At 37.1% G+C, this 22,549-nt stretch overlaps 2 protein-coding genes across 5 annotated transcripts in view; one reads left to right on the plus strand and one right to left on the minus strand.

Annotated features, from left to right (window-relative positions):
• Positions 1–17,893, minus strand: part of mnd1 (meiotic nuclear divisions 1 homolog (S. cerevisiae)) — a 59,659-nt gene extending 41,766 nt beyond the window's left edge. Inside the window, exons 1-3 of one of the 2 annotated variants that reach the window (XM_051702586.1) lie at positions 17,837–17,893; positions 16,426–16,491; positions 15,758–15,815 (exon numbers count right to left, since the gene is read on the minus strand). In XM_051702586.1, the coding sequence (XP_051558546.1) occupies positions 15,758–15,815; positions 16,426–16,491; positions 17,837–17,839 (127 nt within the window). In that variant the 5' untranslated portion in view covers positions 17,840–17,893. The remainder of the gene's footprint in view (positions 1–15,757; positions 15,816–16,425; positions 16,492–17,836) is intronic. The other variant, XM_051702587.1, reaches the window with a different exon arrangement.
• A 1,504-nt stretch (positions 17,894–19,397) lies between these two features.
• LOC127443742 (transmembrane protein 154-like) overlaps positions 19,398–22,549 on the plus strand; it is a 29,321-nt gene continuing 26,169 nt past the window's right edge. For 2 of the 3 annotated variants that reach the window (XM_051702600.1, XM_051702601.1), the window contains exons 1-2: positions 19,442–19,602; positions 20,348–20,395. In XM_051702600.1, the coding sequence (XP_051558560.1) occupies positions 19,548–19,602; positions 20,348–20,395 (103 nt within the window). In that variant the 5' untranslated portion in view covers positions 19,442–19,547. Of the gene's footprint in view, positions 19,417–19,441; positions 19,603–20,347; positions 20,396–22,549 lie in introns of those variants that run through there. The other variant, XM_051702599.1, reaches the window with a different exon arrangement.

A 22,549-nucleotide genomic window follows, 5' to 3' on the forward strand; every position in this document is an offset into this window, starting at 1 on the left:
CAGTGGCGAATGATCAGACTCCTGTCGCTGCCATCTCACTTGATGCTGAAAAGGCATTTGATATGGTAGAATGGGATTATCTTTTTAAGATTTTGGAAATATAAGGGTTTGGGAATACTTTTATTGGATGGATTAAGTGGACACCCGGTAGCGGTGGTACAAACAAATGGATTAATTTCAGATTATTTTACTCTGGATAGGGGCACCCGGCAGGGTTTCCCTCTTTCCCCATTATTGTTATGTCTTGCCCTGGAACCATTAGCAGCCACAATATAAGGGAAGATGATTTTCCAGGGGTGGCAGCAGGAGGTATGGCGCATAAGCTTTTGCTTTACGCTGATGATATTTTCTTATTCGTCTCCGACCCCATCTATGCCTTGCCTCCACAGAATTATTCATTCCTTTTCCAAGTTCTCAGGATACAGAGTCAATCGGTCTAAATCTGAAGCTTTGGCTCGGACAGCGTACTGTCCAGTAACTGCTTTTCAGCCGGGTGCCTTCCAGTGGCCCAAACAGGGCATTAAGTATTTGGACATTTTATTCCTAGCAAATTTGTCTGATTTAGTCAGAGTTAATTTTGACCTCTTAATAAAAAGGTTTGAGTGATGTGGGCAGGTGGGCTTCATTACATATATCTATGATTGGGAAGGTTAATGTTATTAAAATGAATTTTATACCAAAATTTAACTACCTGCTAAAATCTCTTCTTGTAGATGTCACCCTCTCTTATTTCAAGCAATTTGATAGCATAGCAAAGTCCTTCATTTGGAATGGTAAGCGTCCCAGATTACATTTCAATAAGTTACATAGGCCGATTGACAAAGGTGGGCAAGGCCTAGCCAAAAGTTTTTATTTTGTTTTATTATTATGCATTCGGTCTCAGACATTTGGCTCATTGGTCACTTCCACCTGAGAGAGCCCCTCCCTGGTTTTGTATTGAACAGGAAGTTCTTGCCCTTATTTTGCCATTGCAAAGCCTATCAAACTAATCGGAGAAGTTAACCCCGTTATCTCACATTTGCACTCGGTATGGACAAAAGAGTCCAGAGTGTTTAACCCTCTGGGGTCGACGGGTTTTTTTTCCTCATAATAGCGGAAACAACCATCATTTTTGGGCATACAGATAAGTGTAAGACATCATTAGAGACTATAAAGGGTCTACTTTTATTTGTGTACACTCACAATAACAACAAAACCTTGTGCTTTTGTAAAATAAAGAAAATAAACAGGGTGCGCTTTCAGCCGTCTGTCTCCGCGAGCATCTTTCTGAAACACGTCAAAAAAATGAACTGAAACTCCGCGAATACTGAACAGACAAACATGAAACATATGTCTAAAGAAAGCTTAAAATGTAAATTTAAATTTAATGTTCAAATTTAAAACAAATATTCTCCTGCAATGTAATCTGTATGAAACAAAGCAATGTACAGTTTCTCCTGGCTCAGCTAATTATCGCTAATGTGATCACACCCACCAGCAGAGCACGCTATTCATACGGTAATGTGCTGAGGCGATCAATGCAAATGGTAAACGCCCCCAACAGTGCTTAAAAAACATCAAGTTCATCATCCGATTCATTCACTTTTCTGCACATTTGGAAGATGGCATGCTATACATGTGAGGAAGCTCCTGGATAGTTAGAAAGAGTTCACATTTTCCTCAGAAGAAGAGCAGGAATCCGACGAGGAACGTTTGCATTTTGAAGAGCGACTTGATTCAGCCGAGGATACAATTTCGGATAAGTCATTTAGTTTTACTTACATATTAGTTGACATGCTATTTTATATAAACATGTACATATTTTACTAGTTGAACTATTTCCAGACTTGCCAGCCAGGATTCAGAGCACTGAAATTTGAAATATGTCCTAATAGGCAAGTTTTAGTTACATTTAAATATTGTTTCGGCAAAAGCAGGCATTTAAATTGTATGCTGTATGATATAAATATGATATGTAATATGATATAAAAATAATATGAATGTTTAGATTATATTTTAACTAGCGTTTATGCTGCCTCATTATCATCAACGAAGCTTGTGCTCGCAAATATCTGTTCGGGTGTAAATGTGTAAAATGTGTTGTAAATATGCCTATATTAGAAAATCAGCATATTAGAATGAATTCTGAAGGATCATGTGACACTGAAGACTGCAATAATGATGTTGAAAATTCAGCTTTGATCACAGGAATAAATTGCATTTTACAGTATATTCAAATAGAAAAGTTATTTTAAATAGTAAAAATATTTCACAATATCACTGTTTTTGCTGTATTTTGGATAAAATAAATGCAGACTTGGTGAGCAGAAGAGACTTCTTTTAAAAAAAAAAAGAAAAAAAAAAGGAGGTAATAGTGGGGGTTAAATGTTTATTCAATGTATATGTTGTGTTTTTCTTTGTTATATATCTACGAATAAAAAAATAAGTTAATTGAAAGAAAAAAAAAAAAAAAACACCAGGAAAATCAGAGCTTTCCTGTCTGAATATGCTGCGCAGCTCATGGTCCAAGTTCTGGTCATTTCAAGACTGGACTACTGTAACGCTTGGTTGGCCAGCCTCCCTGCTAGCACAATTAAGACACTGTAGATGGTTCAGAATGCAGCGGTGCATCTGGTCTTAAATCAGCCAAAGAGGGCTCACATCACCTCTTGATTTGACTCAACTGGCTACCTGTAGCTGCCCACATTAAATTTAAATCTTTGACTCTGGCCTTCAGGACTGCCAGTGGAACAGCACCCTCTTATTTCAACTCAGTCTTACAGGTCTATGTCTCCACTCGCTCTCTGCAATCAATGAACGAGCGGTGCCTGGTGGTCCCATCGCAGAGGCACAAAGTCCATTTCACTATCATTCACTTTCTTGGTTCGTCTGCGGTGTTATACGAGCACTTAACCAATCCACACTAATTTGCACTTACTATTTGATTAAAATAAAACAAACAAATTCTTGTCTGTCTCTTTCTTCTGCGCTAGCTTCTATACTACAGTTGGTCTGAGAACTTGGCAGTTCAATACTGCAGATATTGTTGACTTTTGTATGATGAACTCCTAGATATGTTCCTCATTTGTAAGTCACACTGGATAAAAGCGCCTGCTAAATGACTAATTGTAAATGTAAAAGTTCATAAAGGTGATTTCCTCCAAGTTAAACATTGAGAGGAGGCGGGACATGCTTTTACATCAATGAAAGTTGGTGTACAAATGTAACAGCGTTGAAGATGATGTGCTGTCCTAATTTAGAAGCACTCTTCATCAACTTTAAGCCTTTCTCCGCAGGAGTTTTCCTCGTTCATTGTGGTGAGTGTTTACATCCTGCCACAAGCATGCGTGAACACAGCGCTGCAACAGCTGGCTGATCACATCACAGACATGGAGCAACAACACCCAGACTCACTTATTATTTTTCTTGGGGATTTTAACAAAGCAAACCTCACACATGAACTGCCCAAATACAAACAACACATCACATGCCCCACCAGAGACAGAAATATACTGCACCACTGCTACACCACTGTAAAGGATGCATATCACTCTGTCCCATGTGCAGCTTTAGGACTCTCCGATCACTGTCTGGTACATCTTTTCCTGACCTACAAGCAGAAACTAAAATCAGCTAGGCCTGTAGTAAGGACTTTAAAGAGATGGACCAATGAAGCAGAGCTGGAACTACAAGCCTGCATTGAATGCACTGATTGCAGTGTTTTTGAAGCTGTAGCCACAGACCTGGATGAGCTCAGATACTGTGACATCATATATCAGTTTCTGTGAGGATATGTGCATCCCTACAAAGGAATTTTTTATCATTTATTAATGATAAACCATGGTTTTCAGCAAAACTCAGACAGCTTCGTCATTCCAAAGAGGATGCTTACAGAAGTGGGGATAAAATATTGTACAACCAGGCCAGAAGCACACCAAGGAGATTAGAGTGGCTAAAAGAAGCTACTCTGAAAAGCTGAAAAAACTGTTTTCAGCCAACGATCCTGCATCTGTGTGTAGAGGCCTGAAGGGCATCAAGTACAAGACACCACCCCCTTGCTCTGTAGAGAATCAACAAATGGCTGATGACCTGAATGTGTTTTACTGCAGGTTTGAAAAGCCCAGTCTCACACCTCACCCCCGATCTTCACTTCACTTCACACACCCACTTACACCTCCTGCAACCCCCCCCTCCTCCCTCCTGCTACTCAACCTGCACTAATGGTCTGTGAGGAGGATGTGTGCCGGTCCTCAAGAAACAGAAGACTAGGAAAGCTTCAGGCCCAGATGGTGTTTCACCTGCCTGTCTGAAAGTCTACGCTGACCAACAGGCCCCCCATCTTAACACAGATCTCCAATAGATCACTGGAGCAGTGTGAAGTTCCCTGCTGATCCAAACGCTCCATCATTCCGGTCTCCAAAAAACCCCAAATCACAAGAATTAATGACTACAGACTTGTCGCTCTCATGTCTGTGGTCTTCAAGTCATTTAAGAGACTGGTTTTGGCCTACCTGAAAGATATCACTGGACCCCTGCTAGACCCCCTTCAGTTTGCTTACCGTGCAAACAGGTCTGTGGATGATGCTGTCAACATGGGACCGCATTATATCCTGCAACACCTCGACAGACCTGGGACTAATGCAAGGATCCTATTTGTGGACTTCAGTTCAGCCTTCAATACCATCATGCCTGATCTTCTCAACCAAACTGATCCAGCTCTCCATGCCCATACCAATCTATCAATGTAGCTTCAGCTTTCTGACAGATAGGCAGCAGCTAGTAAGACTGGGGAAACTCACATCCAAGACGCTCACTATTAGCACTGGTGCTCCTCAGGGATGCGTTCTCTATCCACTGCTCTTCTCCCTGTACACGAACGACTGCACAGCAAAAGACCCCTCTGTCAAGCTCCTAATGATTGCGGACGACACCATGGTCATCGGCCTCATCCGCGATGGTGACGAGTCTGCATACAGATGGGAGGTTGAACAGCTGGCTGTCTGGTGCGGTCACAACAACCTTGAGCTGAACACACTCAAAACAGTGGAGATGATAGTGGACTTCAGGAGAAATCCCCCCACATTCCCCACACTCCCTTCACCATCCTTAACAGTCAATCAGGTTCCTGGGCTCTACCATTTCTCATGACCTGAAGTGGGACACCCACATAGACTCCATTGTGAAGAAGGCTCAGCAGAGGTTGTACTTCCTTCACCAGCTGAGGAAGTTCAACCTGCAACAGGAGCTGCTGATCCAGTTCTACTTGGCCATCATTGAGTCTGTCCTGTGTACATCAATAACTGTCTGGTTTGGTTCAGCCACCAAATCAGACAGAAGGAAATTACAACGGACAGACAGGACTGCTGAGAGGATTATTGGTGCCCACCTGCCCACCCACCAAGACCTGTACGTCTCCAGAGTGAGGAAATGTGCAGGTAGAATCACTCTAGACTAGGGCTGCAACTAAGGATTATTTTGATAATCGACCAATCTAACGATTATTAGAACAATTATTCGACTATTCGGCCGATTGCAATGATTACTCATTAGTGTTTTTTTGTTTGTTTGTTTTTTTCTCCCCAATTTGGAATGCCCAATTCCCAATGTGCTCTAAGTCCTCGTGGTGGTGTAGTGACTCGCCTCAATCCGGGTGGCAGAGAATTAATCTCAGTTGCCTCCACATCTGAGACCGTCAACCCGCGCATCTCATCACGTGGCTTGAGCGCGTAACCGCAGAGACATAGCACTCATGGAGGCTTCACACCATCCACCAGGGCATCCACGCACAACTCACCACGCACCCCACCGAGAACGAACCACATTATAGTGACCACTAGGAGGTTACCCCATGTGACTCTACCCTCCCTAGCAACCAGGCCAATTTGGTTGCTTAGGAGACCTGGCTGGAGTCACTCAGCACGCCCTAGATTCAAACTAGTTAACTACAGGGGTGGTAGTCAGCGTCTTTAGTTGCTGAGCTACCCAGGCCCCCTTAATCATTAGTTTTTAACCAACTATTCAGCTTGTGCCTTGACTTAAAAAGGTTGCATTAAACGTGCTTACTAACAATAAAGAGGACAAAATCATCTTTTAAAAATATCTTTAAATGACATTCACTGAATTACAAGGAAAAAAACTACTTGGATTTTTATTGTTAATTCACTGCAAAAAATCCTATTGTTATCAATTGTTTTTGTCTTGTTTTCCATTCAAAATGATCTAAAAATCCTTAAGATTTACTTGAGAAGCAACATATAAGACAGGGGTATTCAGTTAAAGTTCCAAGAGGTCCAGTCTCTACATTTCCTTCCCAACAAAAATCAGGACAATAACTTACATGGTGTCAGTAACCAAAAATGTAAATAGGTTAAATTATCTAAGTAAATTATTGCACATCAAAGTAGTTTTTGCTTTTATGAGGATGTTATAAATCTTATTTTCAAACAATGTATTTTAAGTGTTTTAATTCAGAATCATGTGACGACACTAGTCAAAATGTCATACGGGATAACGTTAATGAATTTTCCAAATATTATCATATTAAAACTTTTTTAATCAATAATACTTAATGAATATATAAAGTGAGGCAGTAACCAATATTTAGAACTTGGAAAATAAAAGTTGCACAATTATTTTTTCTCATTATAATGTGTTTGCATTAAACGTGACCCTACTTGTTAAAGTTCTTTACCCACATTTTAAAGCTGCAATGTGATTTAAGCTGCAAAATGTCTGAAAATGTTTTACAGTACTTAACATCATACTGTTTTCTCAACTCCATAAAATGAAATTATGCGTTTTAAGGGGGGGGGGGAAATCAGCGTTATCCGCCTGAGTGAAATTGTTACTCGGTGTGACACCTTATGAGTTTACACATGAATTGTCATTTTTCACTTACACATAATTGATGTTCATAAATAATAAATGTTTTTGTTATGCAAAGGGAGTCACACTGAAAATAGTTTTTAAGGAAATGAATTAGGCTACGCTGTAAAGAAACCTTGCTGCTCTCTTTGTTTGACAGTGGCATCTAGAAAAATCATCAAAATATGTATATGTACAGTTTTCACATTAACTGTTAATGATGAATAATTATATAAATATTAAGCATCTATGCAAATGAAAAATGTTATCAATATGGTGCATTCTCTTGACACGTTTAAACATGAAATAACTAAACACACTGTGTACGATGAAGTATGCTTAATAACATGCTTTATTAACAGAGAAAAGTTATTTCATGTTTATTAAGGCTTTATTAATGTGTAATGACGCTACACTTGATATACAATGTGACCCAACAATGAATTAAGGATGGGCAAGAGTACTCGAATACTCGGACGTGGCAGCAATGATCGATCTTGAAAACGATGATTGATAGTGATCATGCATGATATGATTTTTCACTTAATTCGAAATCCAGTGACAATTACCTGACAACTAAACACAAACGTGTCAAAGAGGAAGCTTATTTTTAATTTTGAGACTGATTACGTTGTGATTGAGGGGTGCACTGAATATCAGAGACGTCTCATAGCAACCAAACTGATATACGACACTGCAATGCTATCGTTACAATAATCAAAAGAGAGTGTAATTAACCATGTTTTGAACACCTGTCTCTGCAAAACGTTTGCTAAATACGTTTTATTATCATTTCATGTAAGAATTTGTCTTGTTAATGGACATTATTTAATAAAAGTGGACGTTTGTCACTGACTGTAAACCTCCCTGCCCTGGGTGGCGTCATATTTGCGTGATGTAACACACACCTGCATCTCGACGAAATGAATGAAGATTTCCACACGAGTTTCTAAGTTAGATGTCGGATATAAAGTGTCATTCAGTTGCACTTTCCCCAGTTGAAAGGTGGAAATTCCGACTTTCCGAGTTGAATGGAATGCTTCATGAATCACAGCGAACACAATATGGAGCAGAGGCTTTCCCCACAAGAGCGAACACTTGGGCGGGCGGGCGGGCGGGCGCACACACACACACACACGGCAGTATGGCAGTGGACTCAACGCGCTGAAGCAACAATATGTCCACATTTTGAGCTTCAGTTAGCATATTAGCTTACAACAAACTGGGTCTAGCTAACTAGCTAGTCTGGTTGTTGAAGAGAATTTGGTATAGTTAAACTTCTAATCACTTCTGCCATATGTTATGCTGACAGGTTTAACATGTTAAGCTTGGGCAGAACAAGCAAGTAAGCAAACCTATGGAAAATTTGTCAGTAGGATAGTAAGCTACTCACTCACCTCAGGGGCCAGTTGCACCAGCTACACGCAAGTTTCCTAGTTGTGGCGTAAATGGGCACGAAGTCAAAATTTACACACTACTAAATATTTGAGCATTGCACCATTAAACTTAGGTAGGACGTAACCTTACATATAAACTAAATATTTATGGAAGCCTCCGACCAGGACACTGCAACCAAATTAAGCACTGACTTTGTTACAAACTAACTAGTAGTTACTAAGCCCTTAGTGTGAACTTTACGTCCTAACTTACGTGAGAACTTACGCACAGCTGGTGCAACCCTACCCAGTTGAATTTCCCGCCACTGAAGAGAGAAAAAAAATGCATCGTGATGTCACTAGAGTGGATGGCCTTTTCTTAAAGGGGCGGATTCCCCAATATGACAGGTTGGACAATCATTTAATTATAATTTAATAATTATATATTATTATTAATATATAATTTGTTAGTATTTAACTAAACAATGTTCTTTAATGTGTTAATATCACAATAAGAATGGAAATTATACAAATAAAAGCTGAAAACTGTATAAAAAGAAAATAACGTCAAACGTGTCATCCGGGATAACGGATGACATTGTGCTAACAGAAAAAAACGTATCCTATATGACAAACTTGTTATCCGGTATGACAAAACTCAGTTTAAACCTTAATCAGGCAGTTGCTTTGGCTACCGATAGAAATCTGCAACCTTGACCTTCAACTTCCAAGTATGTAAATTCATATTAAATAAACACATTTGCATAAAATTAACATTGTGTGTTTTTAGCGTTATCCAAAATGACACAGGATTGTACTACATAGTGTACCAGTGAGCGAAAAGGGTAAATTAAACACATTTTATGGGTGACTTACTAACCTTTCACCATTGTTTGGGGGTCCTTCAGGGTTTTCCTGATTGTGTAACATCCTGTCTGATAACGTATCAAAATAAAATGCCCCACAAAAATGCTCCAGATTGCTTGTTATCCCGGATGACATTGGCTGACTGCCAGTTTTGGGACAGAATGCTCCAAAGCATAACAATCAACTTGATGTCATTTTTTTTTAAATATTTAAATATATTGTTGGAAACACTCTTGCAATAATGCCTGTGGCAGAGATTTTAGGTTTTATTTGATTTTTAACACTTTTTGTAGCTTTTTTGTATTTCACCATGAGGTCCGGACAGTTATCCAGTATGACATTGTGTGACTAATGTCTAATAATTCTTACATTTTGTAAAACACTCATTAAATGTTCATATCATTTAATAAAGAGATTAATAGATTCAATAAATGTGTTTTTTATAAATATTTTCCTTATTTTTACTCCATAAAGGGGTTTGAACATCAAAATTGCACATCACGTCATTGGTCCATTATCACAATACCAAAATTGTAGTTGGTAGTAGAGCCCGACCGATATGGGATTTTTGAGACCGATACCGATTTTAGAGGGGAAAATTCACCGATTACCGATATGGTGACTGATATATATATAATTTATGAGCTGGAATGAAAACAGACCTTTTCTACGTGGATTGTGCATCGATTTTGCACCGATATGACTACGCAAAGTACTCAGAAGGCTGCTTTCTTAAAAATATTTATCAAAGAACATCTGACATTATTATTAAACATTGTCAACAAATTCTAGAAATGAACACTGAGAAAATAAAGAATAAATAAAAATACAATAAATAGCTTAATAAACATCAGTACTGTTAGTATAAGTCAATTGTTGACCACTTAAAGAATAAATAAAATAAAAATCAGTACTGTATGTTTAGTATCAGTCAATTGCTGACCATTTAAATAAAGAATGAATAAAAATACAATAAATAGCTATATAAACATCAGTACTGTATGTTTAGTATCGGTCAAATGCTGACCATTTAAATAAATAATTAAATTAAAATAAATAGCTAAATAAACATCAGGGGCCGGTTGCACCAGCTATACATACTTTACAACTTAGCCTAGTTGTGGTGTAAATGGGCACTATGTCACAATGTACACTCTACTAAATATTTGAACGTTGCACCATTACATTTACGTAGGATGCAACCCTATACGGCAGCCTCCGACCAGGAGTAACTGATGGAATAAAAAAGCAGACTCATTTTAGATACGGTTCCTATATATTATTATTTACACAGGGCAAATATACTATTTATTAAATCTACTTTTATTATGTATCCTATTTTAATGTCTGGAAAACCAGACTTTTAAATATTACATTTTATAAATGCAACGACAGGAATTGTTCAGTTGAAGGGGGTACCAAACTGTGAATCCTGAACAAAACAGTTTGGTGAATACATGTTTACTCATTAGCTTCCACTCAGCTGACAACAATCAAAGTAGCTACATGGTTAGCTAGTTAGCTATAAGCTCGTTGCCACAGAGAGTAAAAGATGGACTTTATTTACTTCCCAGCATTGTGTCTCACCAACTAGGCAACAGCGAAGCATGAAATCAACACTCACCACACACAATCCACCACCGCACCGTTGTCTGCTGAGCTGCAAAAAGATGCTCTGATGTTTTCCCTTTCAATCTGCTACATTACTGACTGCACTGACAAACTATAGCTGGCTAACAGCAAACAGACATGAGTGACATGGTTGTCAGGGACAGGGTTAACGTTATATTAAATAAAATGGGGGCATTTTTTTATTAACTTTCCAGTATGTATTTCACAAACTAGTTAGCAATTTAATGAAAACAGATCTCCTCAAATCCACACCGTTTAACTCTGTCTGCAGAGCCACCATCAGCTCAGAGTCAGCTCTGTAAACAATGGAGACGGAGAGCACTCTGCTGGACAAACTATGCTATGACACCAATTCTAAAGCATTGTTTTCTGCATTATATGTAATGAAAAAAAGTTTTCATGTTGGCGCCTATCGGTAAAATATATGCCGATACCGATATATCGGTGAAAGGCTAATATCGGCCGATTATATCGGTTGGCCGATATTATCGGCCGGGCACTAGTCGGTAGTGAAATTTGACAATTCTCAATACCAGCTTCAATACCACAACAAATAATAACACTAATTTGTTAATTACGGAAGAATGTAGAGCTGCACGATTAATCGTTAATAGATCGCGATCTCGATTCAGACACCCACGCGATCTCATTTCTACATGACAACGATTCTGCAATGTATATTATAGGAATAGTTCACCCAAAAATGAAAATTTTCTGATAATTTACTCACCCTCAGGACATCCAAGATGTATCGGAGTTTCTTTCTTCATCAAAACAGAATTTAAGACTTTTAGGATTTCCTTTCAGGCCTCCTCCTCTAAACAATGCAAGTGAATGTACTCCATTTTTTGACGGTCCAAAATGCATATTAAGGGTGCTTCAAAATAATCCACACAACTCCAGTCAACAAATAAAGTTCTTCTGAACGCAAACGATTTATTATTTTGAGAAACAAAACAATACTTATATACTTTTTAACTACAAATGTTCGCTTCCGTACACCTCTGCGAGAGGGATGATGTAAGTTCGTTCGTAAGGTCACGCGTCACTTGGAGGAGTCAGGAAGCGCGTCATTGTTTACATTGTGTTTTTTTTTCATGATTATTTGGAAATTATTTTTTATTTTGACATTTTTTTGGACTGTTTTGGTTTGTGAACAGCGCTTGGTCTGTGCAAGTTTCTATTGTAAACAATGACGCACTTCCTGCCTCCTCCTCCTAGTGACGTCTGACCTTACCAACGAGCTTACGCCACCCCTCTCATGAGCGCACGTCACAGAGATAAATTTGCTTCCCGTGCACTGTTTGATTACAGCCAGCTGCTATCAAACGCTCACATGTGTGTCTGCCCATGCACTTGTGTCTTGTGATGAACGTCGTGCTCCTGCATGAGACTCTGCACTGTTTTTAATCAAAATACCCTTCTTTAGGTGATCATGTAAACACAGCTGTTAATGTATAAGCAGACAGGAAAAATTCTTCAAAATATTTGATTTGTGCGATATATATAAGATGCATGCTGTCTGTTATAGGCATTCAGACATTCTTACTGCATCAAATCAGTGTTGATGTAGATCTAATAATCACACAGTAAAGAGTGTGTCAAATATTTAAATACTTTCATTTGCATTAAATTACCTTTTTAATGTATTTATATTATAATTTTTTTAATGTTTAATTGCTACTGTTGCTGAAAAACTTTTACTTACTGGCTCTTGAATAATTCCTTTACAAGCTTGAAGCAAGTTTTATAAAAGAAACACTGAAAGCTTAATTGTTTTAAATTGTTAATATTAAAAAAAAAAAAAAACGTATGTAAAATAACAGTGTTATATTGCATATTTGCTTACAAGTGCAATATCAAGTTAACACAGAATTGTTAATGAAGCTTTTTTCTGCTCGATTTTCTTTTTAGCATACGAGAAACAGGTTAAATCATTTTTTTATTATGCAGTTTTTTAACAGGATTTTTTTTTCCAATAATCACAAGGTGCTGTTTGTTTTATAATGTATTCGTTGCGCCTATGACATTTTAAATTTATATATTTGATTTACAACTTTATTGCATTTTTGCATAGATTGAAGCAGAGAACATTGTCAGAAACTCTAGTAAATTATGTTTCTTTGTTTAATACCCTGATGTCAAGGTTTTGTAAATCACTGAAATAAGCATTTTTCTTCAGAATCGTGAGAGAATCATGATTCTCAATTTATTCAGAATCGTGCAGCTCTAGAAGAATCGTTTTTATTCAAGACTAAACAGTCAATAATAAAATAAATTAAAAAAACAGCAATGAATAGAAATAGATTAAAATAATAGAACAAATTAAGACAATTCAGTGCTTTTTAACAGCTTTTAAAGTTTTTTTTTTTTTTTTTAACAGCAGTTAGTCATCAAGCATTCAAGTAAACATTCAGAATGAAATGCAACATAAAACTACTACTGTTCTTTACTGTATGATTATAATACATCAATACTTTTTAAAGCTACTAAAGTTACTCAGTCAAAAGCAGTGAGTGTTTTCTCATTTTCTTGTTATGGTTGTTTGATTATTATTATGACACACTAGACAGCAGCAGGTCTACTAGCTTAAGTCTGACAATGTAATACAAATCCACTTTTTTCTTTGCTGTTTACATTCACTTTAGACATCCCTCTCTGTGTTTACACGAATACCTCACCAAGACGGGCATTTTTGCAGAATTTTGAAATGTATTTGGCCGTTCAGGTGCATTAGCGTGAGCATTTTCTGCACACACACATACGCCACCTGTCAATCAAACAGGGCGCAACTGTTACTAGATCGCTAGCGAATTATAAAATTAAGCACTCTGGATTATTTTCAACAGCAGAATAAGAAAATGAACTTTGTAATAAGAGACACTGGCCTAGCCCATCACAAATATAGCCTGTATTTTTTTTGTTATTGACGTTTTAATCAGTCAGCTTGTGCAGTCGGGTATGTAAAATTATTTTTCACTTGCCCCTTCAAAAATCCACTTGTCCCAGACAAGCGTTAATGTTGAGCCAATGTCAAAACAGTCTCTTCAAAATTAGGCAAGGATTATGACACTGGGGCCCCAGAGACAAAGCCGAAGTAGTGAGGTTTGGGGAATATTCTACCAAAAGAAAATGATAAATGATAAAATGATAAAATCAACTGTTTGTTTTGAAGCTGAATGACACCAGTCCAGTATTTGTGTTTGAATATTTTTAGATACCTAAGGGGTATAGAAGGCCTTGTGACTAAAGAAAGATACATTATGGGGGTCCAGGTGTGGAAAATGTAAAATTCTGAAAGGACCTTAATGGACCTTTCCTTAAAGTGAAAATCTACCAACAACAAACAATACATCACGATAGTAAAGCTTAAAATACTGTTAGCTAAAAAGTAGGCCTATAAATGGAATATAAATATCAAAATATGGAAACGTTCTCATGAGAACTCCACTATACTACTAGTAATATCAAATTTCTGGTTGTTTTTCCTTGCCATCTATGCCAGAGGTGATGACATCTTTGATTAATTTTGACAAAAAGAATCTGTTTGTGAAAGACTTTAAACATGCTGATCATAATAAAGGCAATTTTAGACAGAAAAAATATATAATTGTTTAAAGGCGCTCTGGAAGCACGTTGTCCTGTCACAAACCTGGTTTAGCTGAATGGTCAGATTCATTTCAGACACATGAAGTTCACCTTGCTTCATTCTTGCTTTCTGCAGTGTGTTTTAGCGAAAGATGCCAGAATCTATATTGCTGCTCACTGTATTTGTCGTTAAAATAACCGCGTCTGCAAATCTGCGTGCAGCACGTCAAGCAATGCGCGTGAAGCGCAAAAGGATATAAATGAAGCGTGTTCTGCAATAGAGAAAAATATTCAAGGATACAGCACTGAAAGATCAATGCTATCTACGCCAGAGCACTTGCGCTATACAAAGCTCTGTTGTTTTGTTGCACTGATCACTTGAAGTGCAGAAAAGGTGAAATGGGTCAGCCAATGTCATTATGTCTCGCGGTCTGGATGGAACCAAGCCGGGGTCCGGACACGGGCCGCTAATTGGTGACTGCCGAAATAAGATATTTAGACTTGTTTTTAGAGAATGTATCTTAAATATAAATGTATTTTGTATAAGTGTATTTTTTCACCCGTTTATACTTATTTTTTTCTGCCAGTGCAGTAAAGTCAAAATATATTCGTATTCAAGATACAATCTCTGAAAACAAATCTAAATATCTTATATGTTGCTTCTCATGTAAATGTATCTTGTTTAAGGCTTTTTAGATATTTTAAAATATTTAAATATTAAATATTTTATTCAACATTCTTTAATAAAAACACACACCCTGCTCACTTTGAACTGTTGCCCTCTGGCCGGCGCTACAGAGCACTGAGCGTCAGGACATCCAAGCACAAGAACAGTTTTTACCCTCAGGCCATTTTCCACATGAACAACTAAACTGCCTTCAGGACTCGCCCATAGTGCAATAATGTAAATAAATATCTCATGTACATACGTAAATTCACTCATATTTAATTCAATAACTGTACATACCCCTACCTTGCACATATATTACCATATTGCACATGTACACATGCCATTCTATGTTATATGTCCTATTATTTGTATGTCTATTTATACTCTTGTTCTATATTCTGTGTCTCACTGTAATGTTCGGTGTGCACTTGTTTCTCCCATCACAAAAAAAAATAAAAAATTCCTTGTGTATGTGAGAACACTTGGCAATAAAGCTAATTCTGATTTCACCACAGTCACCAGATACTTTGAAAGCACAATGCCAGGATTATTGCTGCATTTCAGGTCAACTGAAAACATTATGCTCTGCCTGCCCACTTCTCCATCAAGGGTAGTCAAATTGGGGGCCCCTACAGAAGTTGTTCACATTTCATACACCGTTTAAAAAACAAACTGTGCATAGTCTCTTACTTAGCGCTTCCTCTATATGCTTCCTAACTCAAAACTAGGTAATTCACTGTTTTTTTTTTATCTTATGACTTAAAATCATTATAAAACTTACTGATTCCTTTGGATTTGGGGGCGATTTTTTCAATGTCTTTCAGCTGAAACACATCTTTCTGGAAAGGAAAACAAATATATATATGCTAATGAATCTCATTGTACAGTGCCATTAAAATTACTATTAACCTCTACTTAAGCACAGGATTGCATCTGTACCCACTCACCCAGTGCAATGTTGGCTACACATAGGACAAGCTCAATAGACCCCAATGAGGATAGATGATATACTGAATTTAATGTGAACAAAAACGAGGCTGTGTGGGATAGATTAACGGTCCTGCACAATGGCAAGCACTGCATATAGGTCCTAGATAATATTAATTTTCGCATTTTCTGGAAAAACTTTTTTTTTTTTTACACTATGTATTTAACGCTTCGTCTGTTGAACAATCAATACCAATTTAAACAACAGTACAACCCATTACCCAGACTTTACCTGTATCCCTCACAGCCTCATTTTCATTCCGGTCATAAATTAAATACAGGTATGGCACTACTTTGACAAAGGTCCACAGCTGGCAAGTGGCAAATTAGTAATAATGACTAGTTTAGAACTTTAAACAGAACTTATTAACTGTGTCAGAGATGGACTTGGACACAATCAGACATCTAAAATCGTAAAATGGGTTCATGCACAAACACAAATGTGAAATTATGCACACTTACAGTTTCAAAAAATATTTCCATCATACGAGATCTTTTCTCTTCCAAGCTAAGTCCTTTCTTTTTAGACTGTGGATAGTAAGAGATCAAACATTTGCATCAATACAGTGCATTGTAATGCATTTTTCTTGATTAAATAAATACTAAAAATGACTTTGATCATGATCACAATCTGAGGGGCAGGGATTACAGGCTAAGCATCCTACTCAGCTGTTCCTATGCATGTTTTCCATGCATAATTGAAAAGCTGTGCTTTCATTAACCCTTTCAGTACCATGTTTTTGAGAAAAAAAAAAAAATCTAAAAGAACATATTTCTTACATGAGTGAAACTAGTGTTGATTAGTCTGACTCATTTCCACAAAGCTGTTCTTTTGAACGGTTTGTTACAATGTACAGGTTTAAAAAAAAAAAAAAAAAAAGAAAAAACAGATTCATCTCACCTTCACTTTTATGTTATGTCAAATATTGCCGTTTACTACTATTTTTTTTTAATTACATTAACTTAAATAGCTAATAAAGTGGACACTGATTGTATAATGAATACACTTACACAACCGGGTTTTTTTTTTTTTTTTTTCCTTACAATTTAGTTGCAAGAATTATGGACTGTTTTGTGAAACTGGAGGGAAATAGCTTTCCTTATTAGCAGAGAAAGTGGCAGTAATGTTTTGATCAGCTTAGCTTTGTCCCTTCAGACTTTTTTAATTGACAAAAAATTGTAATACATTTATATATGGCATTTCTTTATTATATTATGTGCATAAACTATACTTTTAATCATTTATATTTATGAACATGAATTCGGTTTTCGTTTATATTAAGTCATTTATTTTATTTATTTAACAGAATGTTCAGTCATCATCTTATTTGGTTATTTCGCCGTTTCTGAACAAGTCACGGAGAACAATAAAAAATACTGAACATGCAAACTTTCATTCTTATTACCTGCTCAAACTTGACTTGTCGAACCCAATATAAACAACTACCTCCTTAAGTAAATATAAGTTTTAACTTCACCTTATAAACCGTTGGCTGAATAAAGTCGTTTACAGTCATGAAAGCAAACCGCGGTTACTTATATAACTTATACATCCGGCAAACTAAACCTAGCTGTAACTGCAGTGAGATCTTATTGCCCTAAAGTAAACAAACAACTTTCTGTGGTGGCTCTCATACTCTCATTTTAAGTCAAAATTGACTAATTTAAGCCATTTACGCGGGTTTAGTGTACACGGATGGCAAAAAAGACACAATGAGTTTCCAACCACGATCCAAAACATCAATTATTTGCTATATTTTCCTAAATCCTGACAGCCATAGAGCATTCATCCAGGTCAGCAACGTTCTATAAAAAAATAATCGAAAGTACCCAAATGACTAAATAGTACAAACTGTTTAATTCGTGTTCTTACCATGTTTGACACTTTCAGTCAAGCTTGAGTTTGGCGCGAGTGGCAGGGGCTAATCACACTACGCATGCGTTGTGCAAGGGAATAAACCTGAGTGCGCATGAGCGTTAGTTGATCGTACCGTATTTGCAAGTATGTAATTGAAAATCATATTTAATTAGATAACAGCTTATCCAAATTGTCTCTTGTTCAATTAAGACTTGAGATGCCATGCCTATATGCCGATCCTAATCATAGTCTTATGTCACACCTTAAATCCGCACCATGGTGACATCAGACATTAAAATGCATTTATAGTGTAAGCAGTCACAAAGAGTGTAATACACTATTAGGGAGTGAACAAAAAAAGTTTTCCCGAGCATTTTCGAAGTTTCCAAGTTTCTAGTTGTTAAAGGCAGTTGAGCCCGTTCTGCAGAGCTAAACTGATATGATACCGCCCTCTCGTGATAAATAATATATAGGCCAACTTGCGTCACAATATAGATTTTTATTTTTTATTTATTTATTTATTTTAGTTCTTAGAATGAGCATTTATGAATATTCATTAGTCAAGCTTTCGCTATTAGAGGTTACCAAGAAACATTAGAATGATCAAACAGTATAGCATAAAGTCAATTGTAGCATTCAAAATTGGTCAGTGTAACGCTTTAAAATTAATTTTTCAGACCATACCAATCCAAATGCAAAAATAGAAAAACGGTTTGAAACTTTCATTTTTCATTTTTTTCTGTTACTTCAAGAATGGATAAATGTCCTTTTCTCTCCTTTTCTTCAATTTTATTACTTCTAAATGACGACTTTAGAAAAGTTTTTTTTTTGTATTTTTTTTTTTTTTTTTTTTTTTGAATAACTGACATCACCAATTTTCCAATTTTTTTTATTTTTTTTATTTTTTTTATTTTTTTTTTTTTTTGTCGTCTTGCAATTTGCGCCGTGGGCTGTACCATTAGGGAACGGACTGCATATACGTTGAGGATTAGTTTAAAAGGCTTGCCCAGGGATCGACAACCGAACAGTAGCGGATCCAGGCAAAGGCGATATAGGCAGCCGCCTAGGGCGGCATGACAGGGTACCTGATGACCAGCTTCTCATGGATCTGAGAACATTGCTTCTTAACACCTACTGTCAGTGCTAATACAAAAATGCCCATTCATGGTGTTCAAACATGGTGAAATATAGTTTACATTTTATTATTATTTGTATTTTCATTTTTAATTGTTAAGGCAGTACACAACTGTTTTGACTGTTAATCAAATCACTTTTATTGTCACACAACAATATGCACAAGTGCGACAGTGCATATGTTAGAGATGTACAGCAGTGTAGACTCAAATCCTTCACAATCTCTTCCTACTTAAGCCTGTTTAAAGTCTTTGAGGTTTAAAGCTGCCTCTGTTTACTCAGCTCTTTTTGCACTCATCTTTTTTTCTTCCTTTTTTCCTCTGGTATTTGGTTAGGCCGCATACCCTATATGCAGGAATGTGTTTTCACAGCTAACTGAAGAACAGCTTGGCTTGTGGTAACAAGCCCACTGCTGATTGCATCAAATTCAAGGGAGAGAGAGGGTGGTGTTTTTTTCGTAGGTAGGTGAATCAGGTCTGAAAGAGGAAGCAGGATGTCATGAAGGCGTGTTAGCCACTAGTCACTATGCAATGACTCCATGTCTCTGTCTACCCATAGCGTGGGCCAGTATATCCACTGAGGACTCTGGGAAATGACTCTCGCACTACTCCTGCTTTTGGCATTGACAGCTAGCTGGACTAGACCTGGTAGGTGCTCAGCCAGCAGTAGGTCATTTTATCTGCATGTGGAAGCCGTCCTCTCTCTCTCTCTCTCTCTCTCTCTCTCTCTCTCTCTCTCTCTCTCTCTCTCTCTCTCTCTCTCACATAGTGCGCATTCAAATTCTCTTTTGACTACATAGGACAATGATACAGTCCTCAATATAGAGTGTTCACAGTAAGTTAAATTTAGCTCTTTGACTAAGTTTGTTGTTTTTGGTTCTATGCAAAATACAAAACAGTGCCTCTTTGTTGAAAGAATGAAGAGGATGTTGACTCAAACAAATGTATCTTCCTCTTGGTTTATGGCATTACTTTCCTGGTGATTGATTATCATTTTCCTCTTTTTTTTTCTTTCACAGCTCTCTTGAAGCCTTACACTAATTTTGAAATTAAATTCACTTTGACACTCTTTCCAGGTTTTTGTACTTGTCCAATAAAAGAGAATTAAGTTCTATTTATATGAAGATACTTCCAAAAAAGGATATTTTGAAATTTCATGAATAAGGGCAAGCTGAGGGATGTCTTTTTAATGTTAAGGAATGCTTCTAATCTGTCTGGTACTTTGGAAGGTTGATGTTCAGATAAAATGTTTTATTCTGAACTGCAACAGGCCTCAACCAATCCTCAGTGTAAAAATCTAGATCAAGGTTACTCCTAAAATTCAAGTCTTTACAGCTATACCATTTTCTTTACTAGTGAGCTCATTTTAGTTACAAATTACATGTCATTACAGTTCAATCTGAAGACAAAGATGAGACAGTGTCGATCTTAGAAGACTTAAGTGAGTATCTTTTTTAGAATACTTGCTCATTTTTATTTTATTATATATAATGAATACTGACAGGAGTCTGACATTTGGTTAAATCTTGAGTGGTTCATGTTCCTCACTCATTTTCTTGAATTTCATCAACTGACCTGCGGTCACGGCCATGAAACTAAAAAAAGAATGTATCAGAATCAGAATCAGAATGAGCTTTATTGCCAAGTATGCTTACACATACAAGGAATTTGTCTTGGTGACAGGAGCTTCCAGTACACAACAATAAATAACAAGACTTTTAAAAATAATTACAAATTGAATAAAAAAAAAAATTGAAAACAAAATAAAGTATATATAGAATACACAATAGACAATATATATATATATATATATATATATATATATATATATATATATATATATATATATATATATATACACACACATATACATACATATACACACATATACACATACATGTATATATATATACATATATATATATATATATATATATATATATATATATATATATATATATACACATACATACATATATACACACGTACACACATACACATACGTAGTGCAAATCTACATACAAATCGATTATATACAATGCAAGGGAATGTAATGGCAGAAGAGGTTGGATGTGTTGGATAATATAAAAACACTAATTATTGCTCAATGTGGCAGCTTTAACTGTTCATGAGATGGATAGCCTGAGGGAAAAATCTGTTCCTGTGCCTGACGGTTCTGGTGCTCAGAGCTCTGAAGCGTTGGTCAGAAGGCAACAGTTAAAAAAGGTAGTGCCCCATTGAGCAATAACTATGTGCAATACACAGTTTAGTCTTTTTTATATTTATCCAACACATCCAACCTCTTCTGCCATTTCATTCCTCTGAAAAAAAAAATATATATATTTGCACTGTACATAACAGATTTGTATTTTGCACTGTACATAAAAGATAACAGATTTGTATTAGATTTGCACTATGTATGTGTGTGTATGTATGTATGTGTGTGTCTGTGTGTGTATGTACGTATGTGTATAATTATTTTTTATTTTTTAATATTTCTATGTCTTGCAGCTGTTTTTTATTGTTTTTGTATTGTTGTACACTGGAAGCTCCTGTCACCAAGACAAATTCCTTGTATGTGTAAGCATACTTGGCAATAAAGCTGATTCTGAAAAAGGTAGTGGGCAGGGTGAGTGGGGTCCAGAGTGATTTTTCCAGACTTTTTCCTCATTCTGGAAGTGTATAGTTCTTTAAGGGAGGGCAGGGGGCAACCAATAATCCTCTCAGCAGTCTGAAATGTCCTTTGTAGTCTTCTGATATCCAATTTCATAGCTGAACCAAACCAGACAGATACTGAAGTGCAGAGGACAGACTCAATGACTGCTGAGTAGAACTGTATCAGTAGCGCCTGTGGCAGGTTGAACTTCCTCAACTGGCATAGGAAGTACAACCTCTGCTGGGCCTTTTTCACAATGGAGTCAATGTGGGTCTCCCACCTCAGGTCCTGTGAGATGGTAGTGCCCAGGAACCTGAATGACTCCACTGCTGCCACAGTGCTGTTTAGAATGGTGAGGGGGGACAGTGTTGGGGTGTTCCTCCTAAAGTCCACAATCATCTCCACTGTTTTGAGCATGTTCAGCTCAAGGTTGTTTTGACTGCATCAGATAGACAGCTGTTATACCTCCCTTCCTTATGCAGACTCATCGTCATCTCGGATGAGGCCGATGACAGTGGTGTCGTCTGCAAACTTCAGGAGTTGACAGCGGGGTCCTTGGCGATGCAGACATTGGTGTAGTGGGAGATGAGTAATGGGGAGAGCACACATCCCTGGGGGGCACCAGTGCTGATTGTACAGGTGCTGGAAGGGAATTTCCCCTGTCTCACAAGCTGCTGCCTGTCTGTCAGAAAGCTGGTAATCCACTGATAGATAGACGTGGGAACAGAGAGTTGGTGTAATTTAGTCCAGAGAATAGCTGGGATGATGGTGTTGAAAGCCGAACTGAAGTCCACAAAAAGGATCCTTGCATATGTCCCTGGTCTGTCCAGATGTTGCAGGATATGATGCCATCCCATGTTGACTGCATCATCCACAGACCTGTTTGCTCGATAAGCAAACTGAAGGGGATCTAGAAAGGGTTCAGTGATGTCCTTCAGG

The sequence above is a fragment of the Myxocyprinus asiaticus genome, chromosome 7 (genome assembly GCF_019703515.2).
Source record: "Myxocyprinus asiaticus isolate MX2 ecotype Aquarium Trade chromosome 7, UBuf_Myxa_2, whole genome shotgun sequence".
Lineage (NCBI taxonomy): Eukaryota > Metazoa > Chordata > Actinopteri > Cypriniformes > Catostomidae > Myxocyprinus > Myxocyprinus asiaticus.